The following is a 21,178-nucleotide window of genomic DNA, read 5'->3' as shown; positions in this document are numbered from 1 at the left end:
ATTTATCTTGACGATGACAGTGACCAACCTGAAGAGCTTTTCTAACACCAGAACCATCACTGATATTGTCTTGATTGAAAAACATTTTGATATACGTACTTTAGTGATGGGAAGTTCGAATCATTTTACTGACTCTATTGTTCGATCTCATTCATCAAAATGATCAAATCTTTACTTGACTTTCATTTAAGTGGCTTTAAATGTAATACTTTTAACAGCCAAATTACCAGAACACATCCACCTACGCAATCTTGATCATATTCTGAATTAAAGGGATGGTTTGGAGTAAAATCAACCCTATCTTATTCAATTAACTGTTTCTCTTTCAGTGTTTTTTTAAATAAAAAATAGTTGCTATCCACCATCAGGCATTTTTTTTTTTTTTTTCACAAAACTTTAATGTCCCCCAGAATATTTTGTTGTGTGAATATCTGCACAAACAATATATCAAAATAAATAACAGACCCTCTGCTTTAAAAGAAACAACTTTATTCTAACTCCATGTCTTCCTTTTTTAACAACACTCAAATGTGTGTAGGTTTCATAAAAAAAAGCTACATTTTGAACAAAAAGCCAAGAAAAATCGTGTTTTTTTCAGACGCAAATTCAAAATGATAATCAAATAATCAAAACAGTTGACGGTAGCCATTGACTGCCATAGTATTTTTTTTTTTCACTGTCTGGTTAATTCTTAAAAATATCTTCTTTTGTGTTCAACAGAAAAAAAGAAGCTCATTAAAGGTGCTCTAAGTGATGTCACACGTTTTTTTTAGGCCAAAACATTTTTTGTCACATACAGCAATCACCTCCTCACCATCCGCTAGCTGCCTGTCCCATCAATACACTATAAAAAAACGCGGTCTCTGTAAACACCACAGGCTCCACAAACGGCAACAAAAACAAACTGGGCTCACCCGCACCACGAAACATAAACTGTTCCAGCCAATAACCGGCAAGAAGGATTTGGGGGTGGGGTTTGGGGGGTTAGTGTGCGGATGAAGAGGGGGGAGGGTCTAGCTAGCCTCCGATTTGTTTGACAATACTTTAAAGGCACAATATGTAACTTTTTTGCTTTAAAAATAGCAAAAATCACTGGATCACATCTATGTTATATATTTTTTTTTGTTGTGTACTTAAATTATCCCGACTGTTTCCAACAACTTTCAAACCAGGAGAAATTTGTAATTTAATTCGAAGACACAGCACGTTTTTTTTTTCCGTTTTGACGCCATCAATGGCGTCATATCCGCGTTGTCCCTGGTTTCCGCTCGTACTGCCATAGCAACCAGAGCTATGAACCAGAGCCCTCTGATAGTAACCAAAGCGACAGACGCAGACAACTGTGTAGTTTGCAATGTTTGCAATATTTGCACGCTGTTGTTGTTTCGTTCAAACATTATGGACCATGGCAAGCAGACTTTGGATAAAAAGAGAATCAATATCAGCGCTGTGTTTTCGAGATGCCGAGAGCTCTCATAGACAGTATATAAACGAGAGCTCCACGTTCGAGACTTCGACCGCTTCTACATGTACTTTATTAAACAGGTGAGCACATTTACATAAAACTAACCAATGTTATATAGTTCAACAATAAAATGTTAGCATATGATCTGTGTGTTATTCTAATGTTGATCTAGCTTACTGCTAGTCTCATACAGACAAACTAACACCTATCAATTTCAATTTCAACACATTCAAATGCAGTTTAGTGTGCTAGTGTAATGTTAGACCAAGTGAAACAGCGCTGCGTTACCTCACAAGTTTAATTTGTCTAATAAACTGACCTGTGAGTTGTAATTCTGCACTTGCGTGTAGTTCGGTAGAATGAAATGTCCATATTCCTTTTATATCCGCGGGACTCGCGTCGCGTGTGGAGCTGATAGCTGTCTCTTACAGCAATCCCGAACTGCTTCATATCACAGTCATGATAAAAGCATCGATGTATTCAGTCATCCATAAACATTATTAGATCGGTCGGCTTGACGTTGACGACAAGATCCATAGTTCTTAGCAAATGTTGCGTTATTGTAAAGAGGTTAGCGACCCCTAGCGGCGAAAAATTCCATACTGTACGTTTAAACGTCAACAAGAAGTGATGTCACCCAACATCACTTTGAGCACCTTTAAGATTTGGAACAACTTGAGGGTGAGTAAATGATGACAAAAATTTTCATTTTTGGTTGAACTATCACTTTAATGTTTGATCATGTTAGCTTGTATATTACCTGATCTCTGCTTTTTTACCAATGTTTTGATCCAGAGGTTCTGTACTCTATCAGAATAACAGTGAAAATACGGAAAGCCGTTAAAACCCCATGCCAGGCTGCAACTGCACATTGTTTCAATAAAGAGCTGAAATGAGAATCAGCATCAAACTATCTGTAGCAAACGAGTTGGATCTTCCGCCGTTAAGTTTTGCTGGTGTTGCGGTTTAGCTGATGCCCATGTTAAGTGTGACCTTTTATTCCGGAAGTGAACGATTGGCCACATATTCGTCAATTTCAAAAACCTGCACAAGATGTCCTTACAATTAAACTTTTGCACTACATGATGTTGGTATATTTTTTAAAACATAAAAGGTATTTCATTACCTGTAATGACAAATATATTATAAAAAAAATCCTATAATTATACTTGTTACAGTATTCGAACAGCATAAAAAATTTAGTACATTCAAGGGTCTCACATGCGTGACTTTTCAGGTGTGTCTGTAAGTGTGATGACAGAATCTGCTTTTTTTTTTTTTTTTTTTTTTTTAATTGAATGGTCATCGTCCATAGTGAATATGCAAGTAAATCCTGAACCTGCTGTATTTTCTCAACCTTTTACCACAAACAGAACTACAGCTGCATTTCAAAATGAGTTTGCAAATGACATTTCAGTTCTCTTCGATATGTGAAACTCTTCCCACACTGAGGACATGTAAAAGGCTTCTCTCCAGAGTGATTTCTCAAGTGGACATAAAGGTTTCCTTTATGATTGAAACTCTTTCCACAGTGATGGCAGGTGTAAGGTGTCTCTCCAGTGTGAATTCTCATGTGAATAGTAAGGTTTCCTTTATGTTTGAAACTCTTTCCACAGTGATGGCAGGTGAAAGGCTTCTCTACAGTGTGAGTTATCACATGATTCTTAAGGTGATTGCCGTTTCGGAAACGCCTTCCACAATGATGACATACAAACTGCTTCTCTTCAGTGTGAATCCTCATGTGCTGATTAAGGTTCTCTTTACATCTGAAACTCTTACCACACTGATCACAAGTAAACGGCTTCTCTCCGGTGTGAATTCTCATGTGAGTCTTAAGACATTCTTTTCGTGAGAAGCTCTTCCCACACAGTTTGCAGTTGTAAGGCTTCTCTCCAGTGTGAGTTCTCACGTGCTGATTAAGGTTTCCTTTACGTGCAAAACTCTGTCCACACAGTTTGCAGTTGTAAGGCTTCTCTCCAGTGTGATTTCTCATGTGGTCATAAAGGTTTCCTTTACGTGTAAAACTCTGTCCACACAATTGGCAAGTGATAGGTTTATCTCCAGTGTGAATTCTCATGTGACTCTCAAGACATTCGTTTCGTGAGAAGCTCTTTCCACACTGTTGGCAGGTGTAAGGCTTCTCTCCAGTGTGAGTTCTCATATGGGCATTAAGGTTTCCTTTACGTGAAAAACTCTGTGCACACAGTTGGCAGGAGTAAGGCTTCTCTCCAGTGTGATTTCTCATGTGGACTTTAAGGTTTTGTTTTTGAGTGAAACTCTGTCCACACCGTTGGCAGGTAAAATAACTGTTAGATACGGTTTTCTGAGCTCTTTTTTGTGAGTAAGTCTTTTCAGTCTGAGTGGATTTTTTTCCCATCATGAAATCATGATCTTTCTCTTCCATTTGATTCAGTTCTTGACTCTCTTCTTTCAGTACCATCAGGTCTAAAGTGAAATAAAACAAATACAAAATTAACACCAGTTTTAAATGGCACAAAGCAACAGACCACAAAAGGCTGCAGTAAAACAAGAATGCCAACAAAACGTTGGAACTGGATAAATTATGATTCTGAATGTTCCGATCCAATCTGACTTCTGATCTGTAATGCTGCATGAATCATAATCATACACAGTTAATTCATTGGCTAGAGAAGAAAAAAAAATAAATAAAGATGACTTGACATGCTAGATCCTATACCCAATAATTCATGGCCCACAGAAAACTCTGCAGACTATAGCACCCGTCATTGACAATCAAACACAACCTGCGTCTGTGCGATTGTGACGGTTATTAGGCTGCTCTGATTGTTGTGACACTTTTTAATGAGAGCGTGATAATTGAAATGTCTGAAATTAAACTGACCGCAGAGTTGTTAAGGAAATGTCACTTGTCATTGCCAAATGTCAAATTAGAGCAACAGGACAGAGCAAAAGAATTTGCAAATGAATTTCATGAGGATCTGTGATTGAAGTATAACAGAATGGGATTAGATAATAATGGAGCCTATTAGTATCAGTGATCGTCTTGTTTTCTTAATGAACCAATTAAAACTATTTCTATTTAAGGGGGTAATGGGATCTCACCTGGGAGCCCAATCACCTTCAAGTGGTAACTAAATGAGCCAATGGATATTGGCCAGTAAGATCTGCGTACTGAGTCACACCCACCTGGACATACAGGTATAAATATGAACGGCCTTACTTCATTCATATTTGCAAAGAGCAAACGGAAATTTTAATTGTTAAGCTGGAGATATTCTGCAAAAAGATTGTTGTGGGAAAAACACATCTCTGCCGATGTGAAGGCGCATCCAGCAGTGATTCGCATCCTGCCTGCTGTGCACAGAGTGAAGTGCAGCGTTTCACCCCTTGATGCTTCGGCATATAGAGAAGATTTCCTAAAAGAGCAAGCACTGGCGGTAAGCTTTTTAAAAGATGTCTTACGGATGTGCTGGCGCACAGCTAGCCCCGGAGCCTATGCAAGTATGCATTTGCCCCAGTGAGCCTTCTCGCACAGGCACTGTTCAAGGTAAGGGAGGAAGAGGAGCAGGTCTTGATGGTTGAGCCTTACTGGCCCACCCAGATCTCGTTCCCAGAACCGATGCTCCTTACGAAAGCCACTACCTGCTTTCTCAGGGACGGGTCACCATATGGCACCTGTGTCCAGACCTCTGGAACTTCCACAGAACGTGGAGGACCTATGTGGTCTACCACCACTCACTCAAGCTGGAGCCCCCTGTACTTATGCATTGAAGTGGAATCTGTTCGCTAGGTGGTGTTCTTCCTGGGGGAAAGATCCCCAGAAATGCCCGATCAGCTCTGTGCTTTCCTTCTTGCAAGAGAGGTTGGAGCGGAGACTGCCACCCTTTGCCTTGAAAGTCTATGTTGTCACCTGATGGCAGGTCACTTGGAAAGCACAACCCATTCATCAGGTTCCTGAAAGATGCCAGGAGGTTAAATCCTCCCAGACTGCAACTTATCCCCTTCCTTGGACCTCTCTGGTCTACCAAGAACTCCCTTCAAGCCAAATCATTCAAGCTTAAGATTAGGGATGGGGCCGATCCGATCCAGTATCGGTAGCCGATACCAGCGTAATTCACGTATCGGATTTTTCCGATCCAACCTGCTGAGATATCCGATATCCATGAGTCATGTCTGCGCTCACTTTAACGTCTGCTGAAATGACTCCAAACATGATTCCCGCCGGCTAGTCTGCTAGCTGGCTGCAAACTGTGGAATGGATTTCCTGAACGGAGGCGCGGCTCAATGAGACAGAGTTATGAGACACGCCCCCGCTCAGGAAATCCATTCCACAGTTTGCGGCTAGCCAACAACGTCCGCTGTGTGGATATACTTCACACTGGAAACACCGCAGAGCAAGACAGCAAAATGTAATGTTTGCAAAGCTGTAATTCAGAGTCTTTTGAAGCTCCCTCGTGTCGTACAACACAACGAACGCAATCAAACATTTAAAAAAGCATCACGTTACTGACTGTGCGTTCACACCAAATGCGAATAGCGCGTCAAATTCGAGTCTACCGCGTCTATTTTGAATCCATTCGCGCGTCCAGAGAAAAACTGATGTGCGTAAAAAGCAAAAGTTTGAAGCGAAATTGACGCGCGTCTGAAGCAAAATCCGCTTGTTTGTTTGCACGATGCTGATGTTGATCGAGCATTTACTGCATCGGAGCGAGGATCACCCTTCAGATAGTGTACAAGATGTTTAACGTTACACTTGCACTTTTCTTATATTTCAAGACGCAAATAACGTTATTTGACATTTTGGGAATGTAATAAATATTGACATGACAATCAATCTGAAACCCCAGTTATTTGTTTTCAGAATGAGATTTTTCCTGTACAGGATTTCCTGTTTTTCTGACTTCCGTTTCTGACCTTATACTTACCTCAAGTTGCCTTTTGGGACATACAAGTTGCCTTTTGCATGCATACATAGCCTACGTAACTTACATAACATATTATGTCTAATTACATAAGAAGTTTATTTCAGCATCATATAAAATAAACAATAATGATAATAATAATATTAAAGCAAACACAGCTCTGGTATCGGAATAGTATCGGTATCGGCCGATATCCAAATTCAGGTATCGGGATCGGATCGGAAGTGAAAAAATGTGGATCGGTGCATCCCTACTTAAGATCCTGTCTCTTAAGACAGTTCTCCTGACAGCGCTTGCTTCCTTCAAGAGGGTGGGGGGCTTGCAGGCATTTACGGTCAGTGAATCATGCCAGCTCTGTGACCCAGAGATCCAGGCCTGGAAACATGCCCAAAGCTTCCACCACTCCTATTAGGGACCAGGTGATGAACTTTCAAGCCCTGCTCCCAGAGTAGGCAGACCTAGCCTGTTTGCACATTGCATGTTTTTGTGGACTGAACGCAGAACTTAAGAAGTTTCGAGCAGCTCTTTGTCGGCTTTTGGGGTCAGCAAAAGACAAAGGCAGTTTCCGAACAGAGGTTGGCCCACTGGAGAGTGGATGCTATCACCTTGACGTACTAGTCGTGGGGTTACTTCCTTCTAGGCATTGGCAGACCTCTGCAGAGCTGCGGGCTGGGCAACACCTAACACATTTGCTAGATTCTACAATCTCCAAGTGGAGCCAATCTCATCCCATGTGTTGAGTACAAACAGGTAATGCGTGGGAAGGCTGGCTCTGTGTCTCACTTGCATCACCATTCCCCTCTAAAGAGGGCATGCAAGCACATTCTTGCTTTGCAGGGGAGTTTGCAGGTGAGTAAACCCTGAATCGAGTTTCTCCAGCATCCTTCGGCAGCCAAACTCAGAGGAGTTATCTCATGCCAGGCCCTGTACTCTTGTGCATGCCCGGTAGATAAGCCTTTGTACTGGGATAGGTGCCAATAAGCTGTGATTCCCCCTCAGTAATCCCATATGTATACTTCAAGATACGATTTCCCTCTTGGTAAATCTGTGTCTTTCCTTGGGCCCTCTCTCTGCATCGGTAGTATCTCCTCCCCTCGAGTCAGTCCATACAGTGGGGAGAACAAGTATTTGATACACTGCCAATTTTGCAGGTTTTCCTACTTACAAAACATGTAGAGGTCTGTAATTTCTATCACTTCAACTGTGAGAGACGGAATCTAAAATAAAAATCCAGAAAATCACATTGTATGATTTTTAAATAATTAATTTACATTTTATTACATGACATAAGTATTTGATCACCTACCAACCAGTAAGAATTCCGGCTCTAACAGACCTGTTAGTTTTTCTTTAAGAAGACCTCCTGTTCACCACTCATTACCTGTATTAACTGCACCTGTCTGAACTTGTTACCTGTATAAAAGACACCTGTCCACTAGTGTTGTCAAAAGTACCGGTACTTCGGTACCAAGTCGGTACTGAAATTTTTAAAATGTGACGATACCAGCATTTCTGTAGTACCGGTAGTACAGAGTACCGGGTATATTTGGCTCCCAGTAATAGGCAGCTGCTTTCAGTCGCTCTGTGTTTATATAAGTGCGGGGCTCCAGACTAACTTTTTTACTAGGAGCACTGTAGCCGATATATACCACAATATATATAGTGTCTGTGAATATTAAACCGCAAAAAGACTATTTAAATATTAACCCTGCATGTTCTGCTTGTCTCTGTGTGAATGAATGGCGCAGACGCGCGGTTTCATTTACCTCACACACAGACGCACGAGTGACGCTCGCGCTGTTTTCAGTCTCTGCTGCCTCACGATATGATGACATGATGAAATGATGAAATTCATCTCCAGAGCCGCTCTAAGAGTCACTTCATGAGCATTTTACCGTTTCATTTGAGAAAAACTATCGTCATATCATACACACACAGAAACTAAAAGGTCTTCACGGCAACCCGTCAAAATAAAAGTTCGGTTTAACTTGAAGAAATTGACAGAAATAATTATATTAGGCTACTGTACAGTAGATTTAGCAATGTCTCCATGTATTAAAAATACTACTACTTATAATAATAATAATGTGTGCATTTGAAGGTTGCTTATGTTTCACTTGATTTTTTTATAAATAATATTTACGTTTAAACAGCATGTAGCCTTCAGTGCTTATATGTATAATTTACTTATGATTACCGTCATAAATAGTCGGCTAAGTCATTGAATTGAATTTAATATTTTTTTCAAATAGTTAAATAAAATAGAAAAATAGTTCCAACAGATTTTGCTGTGGTACCGAAATTGGTACCGAGAACCGTAAAATTTTAATGGTATCGGTACCGACTACTGGAATTTTGGTACCGTGACATGCCTACTGTCCACACACTCAATCAAACAGACTCCAACCTCTCCACAATGGCCAAGACCAAAGAGCTGTGTAAGGACATCAGGGATAAAATTGTAGACCTGCACAAGGCTGGGATGGGCTACAGGACAATAGGCAAGCATCTTGGTGAGAAGGCAACTACAGTTAGCACAATTATTAGAAAATGGAAGTTAAAGATGACGTCAATCTCCGTCAGTCTGGGGCACCATGCAAGATCTCACCTCATGGGGCATCATGAGGAAGGTGAGGGATCAGCCCAGAACTACACGGCAGGACCTGGTCAATGACCAGAAGAGAGCTGAGACCACAGTCTCAAAGAAAACCATTAGTAACACTACGCTGTCATGGATTAAAATCCTACAGCGCACGCAAGGTCCCCCTGCTCAAGCCAGCGCATGTCAAGGTCCGTCTGAAGTTTGCCAATGACCATCTGGATGATCCAGAGGAGGAATGGGAGAAGGTCATGTGGTCTGATGAGACAAAAATAGAGCTTTTTGGTCTAAACTCCACTCGCCGTGTTTGGAGGAAGTAGTAGTATGAGTACAACCCCAAAAACACCATCCCAAACTGTGAAGCATGGAGGTGGAAACATCATTCTTTGGGGATGCTTTTCTGCAAAGGGGACAGGACGACTGCACCGTATTGAGGGGAGGATGGATGGGGCCATGTATCACGAGATCTTGGCCAACAACCTCCTTCCCTCAATAAGAGCATTGAAGATGGGTCGTGGCTGGGTCTTCCAGCATGACAACGACCCGAAACACACAGCCAGGGCAATTAAGGAGTGGCTCCGTAAGAAGCATCTCAAGGTCCTGGAGTGGCCTAGCCAGTCTCCAGACCTGAACCCAATAGAAAATCTTTGGAGGGAGCTGAAAGTCCGTATTGCCCAGCGACAGCCACGAAACCTGAAGGATCTGGAGGTCTGTATGGAGTGGGCCAAAATCCCTGCTGCAGTGTGTGCAAACCTGGTCAAGAACTACAGGAAATGTATGATCTCTGTAATTGCAAACAAAGGTTTCTGTACCAAATATTAAGTTCTGCGTTACTGATGTATCAAATACTTATGTCATGCAATAAAATGCAAATGAATTACTTAAGTTTCAAGTTTCAAGTTTGTATTTATTTATATAGCACATTTAAAAACAGCAAACAGGGCTGACCAAAGTGCTGAACAATACACAAGATACAAGACATAACCACATATTCATGACAAAAGCTCACAATGTATTAAAAGCTAAAGAAAAAAGGAAGGTTTTAAGAGAGGATTTAAAAACAGTTAGAGATTGAGCCGCTCTGATGTAAAATGGAAGGCTGTTCCACAGCCTAGGGCCAGCAATCGCAAAGGCTCTGTCTCCTCTATTCTTTAACCGTTATCTGGGGACTGACAAAAGTTTCTGATCACCAGACCTCAGGTTTCGTCTGGGATTATGTGGACAGAGAAGCTCGGACAAATAGCTCGGTGCCAGATTATTTACGGATTTAAAAACAAAGAGAAGAATTTTAAATTCAATTCTAAAATGCACTGGTAGCCAATGCAGCGATTTTAAAATAGGTGAAACATGATCAAATTTGCGTTTTCTTTTGAGAAACTTTGCAGCAGCATTCTGTACTAATTGGAGACGAGCAATAGAGTGTTTGGGTATGCCATAGTAGAGGGAGTTGCAATAATCCAACCGCGATGTAATGAGCGCATGGACAGCAATCTCTAAGGTTTTCTCAGAAAGAGAGGATCTGATCTTAGAGAGAAGACGTAACTGGAAAAAACAAGAACTAATCACCACATTAATTTGTTTTTCAAATTTGAAGTTCTGATCCCAGAAAACACCTAAGTTTTTAATGCAAGATGAAGTTGGAGAGAGGTGATCCAGATCAATGTTACTGCTATTAAAGTTGTCATGGGGGCCAAAGACTATAGCCTCGGTTTTGGATTCATTCAGAAATAAGAAATTTTGAGCAAACCACATTTTTACTTCTTCTAGGCATGCAAAAAGAGATTTCAGAGCAGTATCTTTGTTGCGTTTCAGAGGCAAATAAATTTGTGTATCATCTGCATAGCAGTGAAATGATACACCATGCTTTCTGAAAATGGAGCCCAGAGGAAGTAAATACAGGGAAAAAAGAATGGGTGCGAGAATAGACCCCTGCGGCACTCCACAGGAGAGTTGAGCAGGCGAGGAAGAAAAATTACCAAGTTTAACAGAGAAACTTCTATTTGTTAGATATGATTTAAACCAACTGAGGACAGTTCCCTGGATGCCCACAGAATATTCTAGTCGGGATAAAAGAGTTTTATGATCAACTGTATCAAAAGCCGAGGTTAAGTCTAACATTATTAGGATGACCGAGTCACCAGCGTCAGTCGCTAACAGTATATCATTAGAGACCCTTAATAAAGCAGACTCGGTGCTGTGCAGAGGCTTAAAACCAGACTGGAAAGTTTCAAGAATTTGATTTGAGCTAAGAAAAGACTGGAGTTGATTAAGAACCGTTTTCTCCAATGCTTTTGCAATAAAAGGTAGTGTCGAGATAGGTCGAAAATTATTAAAATCCCTATCATCAAGTGAAAGTTTCTTGAGAAGAGGTGTAACGGTAGCTTGTTTTAGGCTATCAGGGATAGTCCCTGTGCTCAAGCATTTATTCACAAAAGACACCAAACTTGTTCCAACTGAATCAAAAATTTGTTTCAAAATACGGGGAGAAAGAACATCAAGAGAGCAGAAGGAAGGTTTCAAGTGATCAACAATTTCTCTGAGAGACAGAAGAGAAACTGGGTCAAAGACGCTCCATATGGCAGAAGAACAACCCAGTTCAGGTGAGACAATAGCAGAAGGTTGTAACTGAGATCTTAGAGAGGTGATCTTCTCACAGAAAAACCTTCACATAATGATACTGAGGGATTTGGAATCACATTTACAGGAGGATTTAGAGCAGAATTTAACACAGAAAATAAGGCTTTTGAACTATGATGGTTTTTTAAAATTAAATTAGAAAAATATTTAGACTTAGCAGACATCATGGCTTTCTGAAAAGCACTGAGGGAGTTTTTCAGCATTTCATAAGAAACTTGTAGCTTATCACTTTTCCATTTACGTTCTGCTCTTCTACATGCTCGCCTCAGAGAGCGGATGGTATCATTGAGCCATGGTTCAGTCTTAGGTTTTGGCTTCTTCGTTTTTAAAGGAGCAGTGGTATTTAAAACCTCGGAGCATGCAGTATTGAACAGACTAAGATGTTCTTCAGCATCCAAGTCGGGTAAGGGTGACTCCAGGGACAGAGACAGACACACCTCATTAAAGGTGTTAGTGAATTCTTCACGGAAACAGGGAGAAAAGGAACGAGTCCATTGTGCGGTATGAGTAATGTGCGATCTTGAAGGAGGAAAGGACATAGAAAACAGTACAGGCATATGATCAGAGATCAGAGTGTCAAAAACCTGAACATCAGTAATGGAAACACCATGTGAGAGTACCAGGTCCAGAGTGTGACCATGAGTATGAGTGGGATCTTTCACCCACTGAACCATGTTAAATGAATTGATGAGATTTAAAAACTCCATTGTTAGAGGTTTTGACTGACAGCACACATGAATATTAAAGTCCCCAAGCAGAAGAATATTGCTGTAATTAGTTACACATTCACCTATAAAAGCAGTAAATTCACTTATAAAATCTTTCACTAGGGAGGGGGGCGATACAACAGCGCTAACAAAACAGGATCGTCAAATTCCAGTCGCAACAGCTGTACTTCAAAGCTACTGTAGACTGAAGACGGAACAGAGCGACAGTAACTACTAAAACTGTTTTTTAAAATCACCGCTAGACCACCCCCGCAGCCAGAAGAGCGCGGAGAGTTAAAGAATGTGCAGCCTGCCGGAATCAGCTCAGCAAAAGGACTTAAATCACCAACCTTCGTCCAAGTTTCTGTGATGCACATAAAATCCAATGCGTGGGTAGTAAAAAAGTCATTTAAAATGAACGTCTTATTGACTAGCGACCGAGCATTAATCAGAGCCATCCTGGAAGGTACTGAGTCAGAGATCGCGGGAGAGAAGACTCTATTCAAAGATCGAAGATTCTGTAGATTAGCTCCACCACGGCGAATACGGATCGGAGGGTAGCAGGGGATCGTCGAATGAGAGTCCTGGAGAATGGTCCGAAGCCAGCGAACAGGTGGATCCAGCAAACGCCAACCAGCGCATCGGCCAACGCCTAGATTCCACGTCGTCATGGAGATGAAGCTGGACGCGCGGCCGGCGTGTAGCGCCATTTTCAGTTTGACAGCAACCCCTCCGCGCTTTCCGCGTCTCCTGCGGCGCTTTCTGCGGGGAACACCATGAGGCCACAGATACTCTGGAATATCCCAGGTAGAGTTTGGAGAGCAGGATTGTGAACCAGCCACAGAGCTTTTTAACTCTGGTTTATATGTGGCCACAAAAGAGTCTTGAATATCCAGAAGTAACTGGCGATCATAAACCAGAAGCGAGTAGCAGTTTGATGCAGATGGAAGCACAAAAATAGCACAAAGTAGCAGAGACATCAGACGGCATGCCACGTACACCGGCGCCATCATACATAAGTATCCGGACTTAAATCATACAATGTGATTTTCTGGATTTTTGTTATAGATTCCGTCACTCACAGTTGAAGTGTACCTATGCTAAAAATTACAGACCTCTACATGCTTTGTAAGTGGGAAAACCTGCAAAATCGGCAGTGTATCAAATACTTGTTCTCCCCACTGTATGTTTATCTACCACACATTACCTCCCCTTCAGCAGGGTGAGGCCTCCATAGCGTCCCTATCATAATAGTGTTAACAGAGTTAACGAATGGGAACGTCTAGGTTACTAATGTAACCCCCATTGGGAGGGAACAGAGCCTTTATTGCCAGAGCCCTGAACTACTGCTAAATGGCCGGATGCTGCTTGGCTCTTCAGCAAAACATGAATTAAGTGAGTAATGCCGGTCATATTTATACCCCTATGTTCGGGTGGGTGTGACTTGCATGCAAATCTCACTGGCCAATGTCCATTGCCTTATTTAGTTACCACTTGGAGGTGATGGGCTCCCAGATGAGACCCCATTATGTCAGTATAGGTGTTACATTACTTCAGTAGATTACATACATCATTAGTAACCTAGACATTATTCATGCTGTTGAATCACTGTGTGTATTTAGTTTTTCAAAATGAAATACAGCAGTTTCTTAGTAAAATATTACTGATAAATTTACTATATTGATTTTACTGATAAACATTACAAGGGATGTACTGATACTGTGCTCATGTAATCGTGAAAATGCTCCAGTACCAAAAACTGACACCACGCAGCAGTGTTTGTGTTCAGATAATGAAACACAGACAACAGAGCAAACACAGAGCAGAATGGAGATATCAGATAAGTATGGAAAAAGGTACAAACAAGGCACATATTACTAGTGGTAACTGACGGAAAAAAGCGCCACTACTGTTGCATGCTCTTGTTTGCTGAACACTTACTCGGTGCACATGTCATTTGTATTAACACAATCTTATATGCAAGCAATGAACTATAATGTGATTTTAACTTAGATAAATGTTCGTTATTATATTACACTATCCAAATGATCGTGCTGAGTGTGGAAGTTAAATCATACCGACATTTTTAACTTAACGTGCATTTCTCTCTAGGCTCATCCGCAGTCAACTTCGCAGCCGACACTGACTCAGCAAACTCTTGTCATGAAACCGCTACTTACAGAGAAAAGAAAAAGAGAAATTAGACAAGTTTATTTTGTTGCACTTGCTATGAGACCAATTAACATTGTCAGCGGTAAAGGTTTCAAACGAATGATTGAATTCCTTTAGCCAGGCTACAATGTTCCCAAAATTGACACTGCAATACATACATACATACATACAGATAAACTGTAAAACTGATCCGATCTGTCAAACCATTGCTGCTGGTAGATGCCTTGTGGGATATTCAAGACATTCAAGAAAAGTGCCAAGGCTACAACAACTCTGAGAAAAAAAAAAAGCACCAGAATGTGGCTGAACACAAACTCATCCAAGATGTCTTGACACGATGGAACTCCACGTACTTAATGCTGGAGCGCCTCCTGGAAAATAGGTGGCCATTTACAGCTATGCTTTCAGACACTGGCACCAAACGGTCTGATGGAGATCTAGATCTCACAACTGCACAATGGCAGACATCGTCTCAGGGCTAAAACCCATGACCACTCTCACCAAACTGCTCTCACAGGATGTAAATGCATTTCTGTCTGCCACACTGCCCATGTTAATAAACATGAAGAGACACCGCTTGTTACTGCGCTATGACAGCACATCCACAAAAGTACTGGAGAAAAAAAAAACTAACAGAAGATATCAACAATTGATGGGAACTCACAGGGAATCTCATGACCAGCATACACTATATTGCCAAAAAAATTGTGAACACCCCTCCAAATCAATGAATTTAGGTGTTCCAATCACTTCCATGGCCACAGCACCAATGCATTTACATTTATGCATTTGGCAGACGCTTTTATCCAAAGCGACTTACATTGCATTTCAAGGAACACTTTTACATTCTTATTTCTTGCTTTCCCTGGGAATTGAACCCATGACCTTGGCTTTGCAAGCGCCAACGCTCTTCTGTTTTGAGCTACAGTTTAGGCATAAGAATGTGAAAGATTGGTTCGCTCTCAGGAGCTCAGTGAATTCAAGCATGGTACCATGATAGGTCGCCACCTGTGCAATAAGTTCACAGAGTCCTGACCTATACCACAAACAAAACTCAGCAAAGATTGTTCTTGCTCCGGCTTTAATTTCTGTATATTCGGCAGCGTTGCCACAACGTCTCGCTCGCTTTTTTCTCCGCCGCCATTACTGAACTACAACTCAAACTAGTGCACAACCTCAACATCATCGTTCTCAGCCACTCCCTCTGTTCGCTGATTGGACAGGTAAAAATTAGCTGTCACGGTCTGTTATGATTGGCCACATTATTTTAAGTGTTTCAGTTTACTGTTAGCTTATACATTTTATTGATTCGTCTTTATATAATGCATAGGCTATATATTTATTTTGTTTAGGAACTTCTGACTGAAACTGATCATTTTCGATGTTTCATTCAAAGGCACGTCCATAGCCTGAGTATGTTCGCGATTTGCAACTGATATTTCTCTTAAATGTATCAATTATGTATCAAGCATTAACAAGTGTATGTCCAGCAACAAACTGATGTGGGTGTGTATTTATTACGGTGCGGGAACTATTAACTGTATCAATAACAGCGCATACGTGTTAGCCGAACACTAAAGTGAATAACTGATGTAACAAACGTTGGTAAAACAAATCTTGCTCCATGCTTAATCTTTAGTCAAAGTAATAAGAACAACAGACAATTTGCATTAATATAGACATTTATAGTTATAGGTAATAGTGGCCCACAACTGTTTAGCAGAAGTATTTCAGTAAGACAGTAATAACGTGAGTTAGCCGGAGACCTACACAATTTAAAACTCAAAACTATATATTTTGAACACCCAGTAGAAAATACATACATCAATATGTGGAGGATTTTCACGAATTTTAGAAAAGGTATTGTGGAGGATTTTCACGAATTTTAGAAAAGAAACACCCTCTCCACTTTTTGAAAAAAATGCACGTGCAACACTCTACCTGCTCCCGAGAGGGAACGCCTGTTAAACGTGTGCACGAGAGAGCATGCACGAGCCTAGTTTAGACAAATTGAGATGTCTACCGTGTCTGCGCGGTGCGTGACTTGTGCCAGGGCTAGCATCGCTAATCATAGCTTACATTAACTTTTACTAGCAGTGATTTTAAATGGATTTCTCCAAATAGCATGCCAAACTTTACCTGTCGAGTAACAGAAACTTCGCAACTGAGGCATCAGTGGGAAGCCCAACCTGTGCTTTCAGCGCATGCCAGCGTGTGAAATATTCTCCCAAAAACACTCTGGTCTTGTTTCTTTCTTCAGAGGCCTTTCTCGTCATACAATTCGTAGACACTTTTTCTCTTGCGACCCTCAGACATTTTGAAAAAAACCCAGTGAGAACGACGAGCTTCAATGAATAGCTGAAACCGTAGCTCACTACACATACACCTGAAAGTGCGCATGCGCAGAAAGAGAAAACTACCTAAAAAACTAACTAAACATATCATCAGAATGATTGACAATTAGGTGGACCAATAGTCTTGATGATCCACCCGGAAAAAGAAATTCCTCCACTATACCTTTAAAGGATGCGATTCTGAGGACCAAGCTGGTCCAAATAAGATTTGAGAAGCAGTTGTCAGTAAAATAACATGTTTGAGGGCGGGTTGAGTTGTTCGCGGACGGACAACGTATAACATAGATGGGCATTATGCAAATGTCTTTTCTAGTGACGTAGAACCGTGAAACAGTATCATTCTAAACAAAATTGACTCGTAATTTAAACAAATCGATTCTTTCTTTTGGGAGACAATAACTTTATCGTTCACTTTCGACTTTACAACTTTGCAGAATGTTTACATTCACAAACAGCTCTATTACACACTGCATGAAAGGGAATATTTTAAAAATCCCTAACTCGCTTACAAATGAAACCATGGACATGAACAAAAATATTAGTTTATAAACACTGATTCATTCCTCAATGAAACACCACTGATTATCCTTATATAATAAAATGTTAAATTCCCCTAAAAAGTGAAGTCGTTTCATGTTTTGCCACATGTGGCTTACAGTCATATAGTGAAAACTTAATAGGCATGATTATCAGAGATTTAGATTATTTAAAAAAACATATAGTACCTTAAATATGAAAATAGACAATAGCCTACATCATGTTAATTGGATAAAGAGAAACATAAAATGAAGGGGAAAATAAAATAAATATATACATTTACTATATAGTAATTCATACTAAAAAACTCATTTTGACATGAAATTTGACTTGGCTTAATCTGTCTGGACTTGTGACTTGCAAAACAATGATTTGGTCCCACTTCTGGTCGATAGAAGATGTGAAAGACACCTGAGATATTTTATTAAATCCTCAATTTGTGTCTTTGATGGTTAATATTTAACAATTTTAGTTTGATTTTTAGAAATCAACATTTCAATAAGGATTAAATGACAAAAGTTCAGCTGCGAGAATGAAACCAACCTGTTTGTTCCTCAGTGTCATCTTGCTTCACACTGAGTGTTTCTTCAAACTTCATGTCTTCATTCTCCTCTTTAATAAACACAATCTTTATGTCTTCACTCTCCTCTTTAATAAACGCCATCTTTATAATAGTGTCACGTGGATCTCAGTCGCTTCACCAGGAGTTTTTCTGTGTTTGTCCTGTTTAAGATGAGAATAATTAACAGAAAGAAAATAAATCCAAACTAAATCTCTGAGTGTGTCTCAATCAGCTCTAGTTCAGTTCACTGGAAAGAGAGTCAGTCATAGAGAGAGGGTTAATGGACTTAAATGATCTGATTAGACTAAAAACACTAAACTGAACAAATAAAAAGGAGCACGCGTTAGTGTTTGTTGTTCTCGTTGCATTTACACTGTTTTAACTCACTGGTGTCGTCAGCTGTTACTCAAATCACTGAATAGTTTAGCAAAATATTCGGACTCAAAAAAAGCTCAGTTTCTCTCATCACTACTTACCAGTGACTGAATCTGAGTTTACAATGAACTGATTCACGATAGAGGGAGCGAAATGAGACGCTTCTTTTCTGTCACTCGCTTTACTCATAAGAACAACGTTCGTTATGGTTAAATAAAGCATTACAATGTTATGTATGATCAATTGACATTACAATATTGTAAATCAATTAAATTGATTGGAAAGTTTGTATCGATTTAAACATTTTAAACGCGCAACACCACAAACCTTTCTTCAGCCGAATCACAACAGATGCAGGAGCGCGGCGCAGCCTTATGACGTCACACCTCCTAACCAAAATAAAAGTGCACAAAGTCCAAAATCACAAACGTGCATAGAAATGTACAATTATACGTATAATATTAAAGAAATATTAAAGACTACTAATGAAAATATTAAGAATTAATAATTAAAGAGAGAGATTCTCTCTATATGGCAAAAATGTAATGTTTGGGTGCAGAAACCATTTATACCATATTAGTAACAAATGTAGTTTATAGGTTAAAAATACATAATAAAAAAAGAGTTTATGACTTCATAAAGTAGGGTTAATATTAAGTGACATTTTGGAGTGGGCAATATGACCAGAATCGTAATTCAAGATATAAGACTTTCATAATTACATATAATCATTTTTGCTATTTTACTTTTGTTATTAAAATATGAACAACAAAGAAAATTATAATTGTAGGATTAATTGTACAACCCCATTTCCAGGAAAGTTTGGACATTTTGTAAAATACAATAAAACCAAGAATCTGGGATTTGCCAATTCTCTTGAACAACTGACAAATGTACAAAGAAAATATTTCCAATGTTTTTACTGACTAACTTAATTGTATTTTGTAAATTTAAACAAAAGTTAATTGTGATGGCTGCAACTCATTCCAACTCAAAAGGAAGCAAAATAACTTCAGGAGGGGGAAGAGGCCAAATAACAAACAAAAGTACCCTCTGACTAGTTGGGAAATACATTTACATTTAAATTTTATTTGTATTTTTTTAATGGTTTTCCTCCTATTTGAGTGACAGAACTTTTTCTGCGTATGTAAATGGTATATTGTCTGATGCCACTCCATTCTTGAATGGTGTTCCCCAGGGCTCTGTCTTAGGTCCATTTTTGTTTTTACTGTACATTACCCCTCTTGGAATTTTTTTTAACCATTTTAACAATGTGTCATACCATTTTTATGCTGATGACATTCAGTTGTATTGCTCGTTTAATGATTCTGAGTTTCACAAACTAACAGTTTTATTGGATTGTATTTCTTGTGTTAAATCGTGGCTTGCTAGTAACTGTCTCCAACTAAATTCGGAAAAGACCGAAACCCTGATTGTAGCCCCAGACAATAAAACTCCATCCATCCTTCAACATCTTGGTTCTCTGAGCTCCTCTGTCCAGTCGAGCATCAGAAATCTAGGTCTGGTTTGACCAATCAATGTCTTTGGATGGCCATTCTAGACTTCTGGTCAGAAATTGTTTTTATCATCTAAGAAATATTGCAAAATTGAGGGCAATTTTAACGGTCTCTGATCTTGAGATGGTTATCCATGCTTTATTTCGTCACGTTTAGATTACTGTAACTCTCTTTTTACTTTTTTTAACAAATCCGCTCTAAATCGTCTTCAGATGGTTCAAAATGCTGCGGCAAGGCTTTTAACAGGATCTGGTAGAAGGACACACATCACTCCCATTTTGTCCTCCCTACAATAGCTACCTATCAAATTTCGCATTGATTTTAGAATACTAGTTTTAACTTTTAGAGCTTTAAACGGTCAGGCCCCACAATACATCGCTGACTTGTTATGCACATACTCTCCAGGCCGTGCCCTTTGATCCTCAGGCCAGAGTCTTTTAATGGTCCCAAAGACTCGTTATAAAACCCGGGGAGACCTGTCTTTTCAGGCTGTAGCCCCCAGACTGTGGAACGCCCTGCCCTTGTTCCTTCGTGTGGCTGACTCTGTCGATTCTTTTAAAAGGCAACTGAAGACACTGTTATTTAAAAAAGCTTTTATAGTTGACTGGGTTTTATTTTATACTTTTTAAATGTTTTAATAATTTTTATTGATTGTATATTAATGTGGTTGCACCTTGTAAAGCACTTTGTGATTTTATCTGTGAAAAGCACTCTATAAATAAGCTTTACTTACTTACTTACATTTAATAATTTAGCAGACGCTTTTACCCAAAGTGACTTACAAATTAGGAGAGCAATAGAAGCAGTCAAACCAACAATAGGGCCAGTATGCAAATGCTGTTACTCCTCACTGTTAGTCTAGTGCACATAGCAAGTTTTTAATTTATTTAAAAACATTTTTAAATAATAGATATAGAATAGTAAGTATTAGTATTAATGGGTCAAGTGTTGACAGAAAAAATATGCATCTTAATGGGATATTTCACCCAAAAATGAAAATTACCCCATGATTTACTCACCCTCAAGTCATCCTAGGTGTATACGACATTCTTCTTGTTCTTTCAGATGAAGTTATATTAAAAATTACAGTGAATGGTTGTTTCTGTTTTGAAGTCCATAAAAGTGCACCGCCCCATCACAAAAGTACTCCACACGGCTCTGGGAGGTTAATAAAGGCTTTCTGAAGTGAAACGTTTGTGTAAGAAAAATATCCATATTCCATACATGGGATGTTGATACGCAGGTACTGGCGACATCAGCTGCTGCTCAAGGGGCTGGAATGATCGTTAATGATCGGCCAATTCAGTCAGCAGGACACCGGGATGATTGACTGATTTGGCAGCTGCTTC

At 39.8% G+C, this 21,178-nt stretch overlaps 1 protein-coding gene across 3 annotated transcripts; it reads right to left on the bottom strand.

The window, feature by feature from the left end:
* Positions 1 to 481: 481 nt before the first annotated feature.
* On the bottom strand, positions 482 to 20,203 carry LOC308689680 (uncharacterized protein). Of its 3 annotated transcripts, none has more exons than XM_081363516.1 (3): positions 18,640 to 20,203; positions 17,919 to 18,098; positions 482 to 3,910 (listed from the first exon to the last, which is right to left on the bottom strand). In XM_081363516.1, exons 2-3 carry the CDS (start codon positions 18,037 to 18,039, stop codon positions 2,841 to 2,843), a joined length of 1,191 nt encoding a protein of 396 aa, XP_081219642.1. In that variant the 5' UTR covers positions 18,040 to 18,098; positions 18,640 to 20,203; the 3' UTR covers positions 482 to 2,840. The 3 variants fall into 3 exon arrangements, with proteins under 3 accessions (XP_081219642.1, XP_081219643.1, XP_081219644.1); XM_081363517.1 differs by having other exon boundaries at positions 18,414 to 18,661; XM_081363518.1 differs by lacking the exon at positions 18,640 to 20,203 and adding an exon at positions 18,325 to 18,421.
* Positions 20,204 to 21,178: the final 975 nt, after the last annotated feature.

This window comes from Scardinius erythrophthalmus, assembly GCF_964197995.2.
Source record: "Scardinius erythrophthalmus genome assembly, chromosome: 4".
In the NCBI taxonomy this organism is placed as follows: domain Eukaryota; kingdom Metazoa; phylum Chordata; class Actinopteri; order Cypriniformes; family Leuciscidae; genus Scardinius; species Scardinius erythrophthalmus.
The sequence above is the reverse complement of the archived record's forward strand: the minus strand, read 5'-3'. Positions and strand labels throughout refer to the sequence as shown.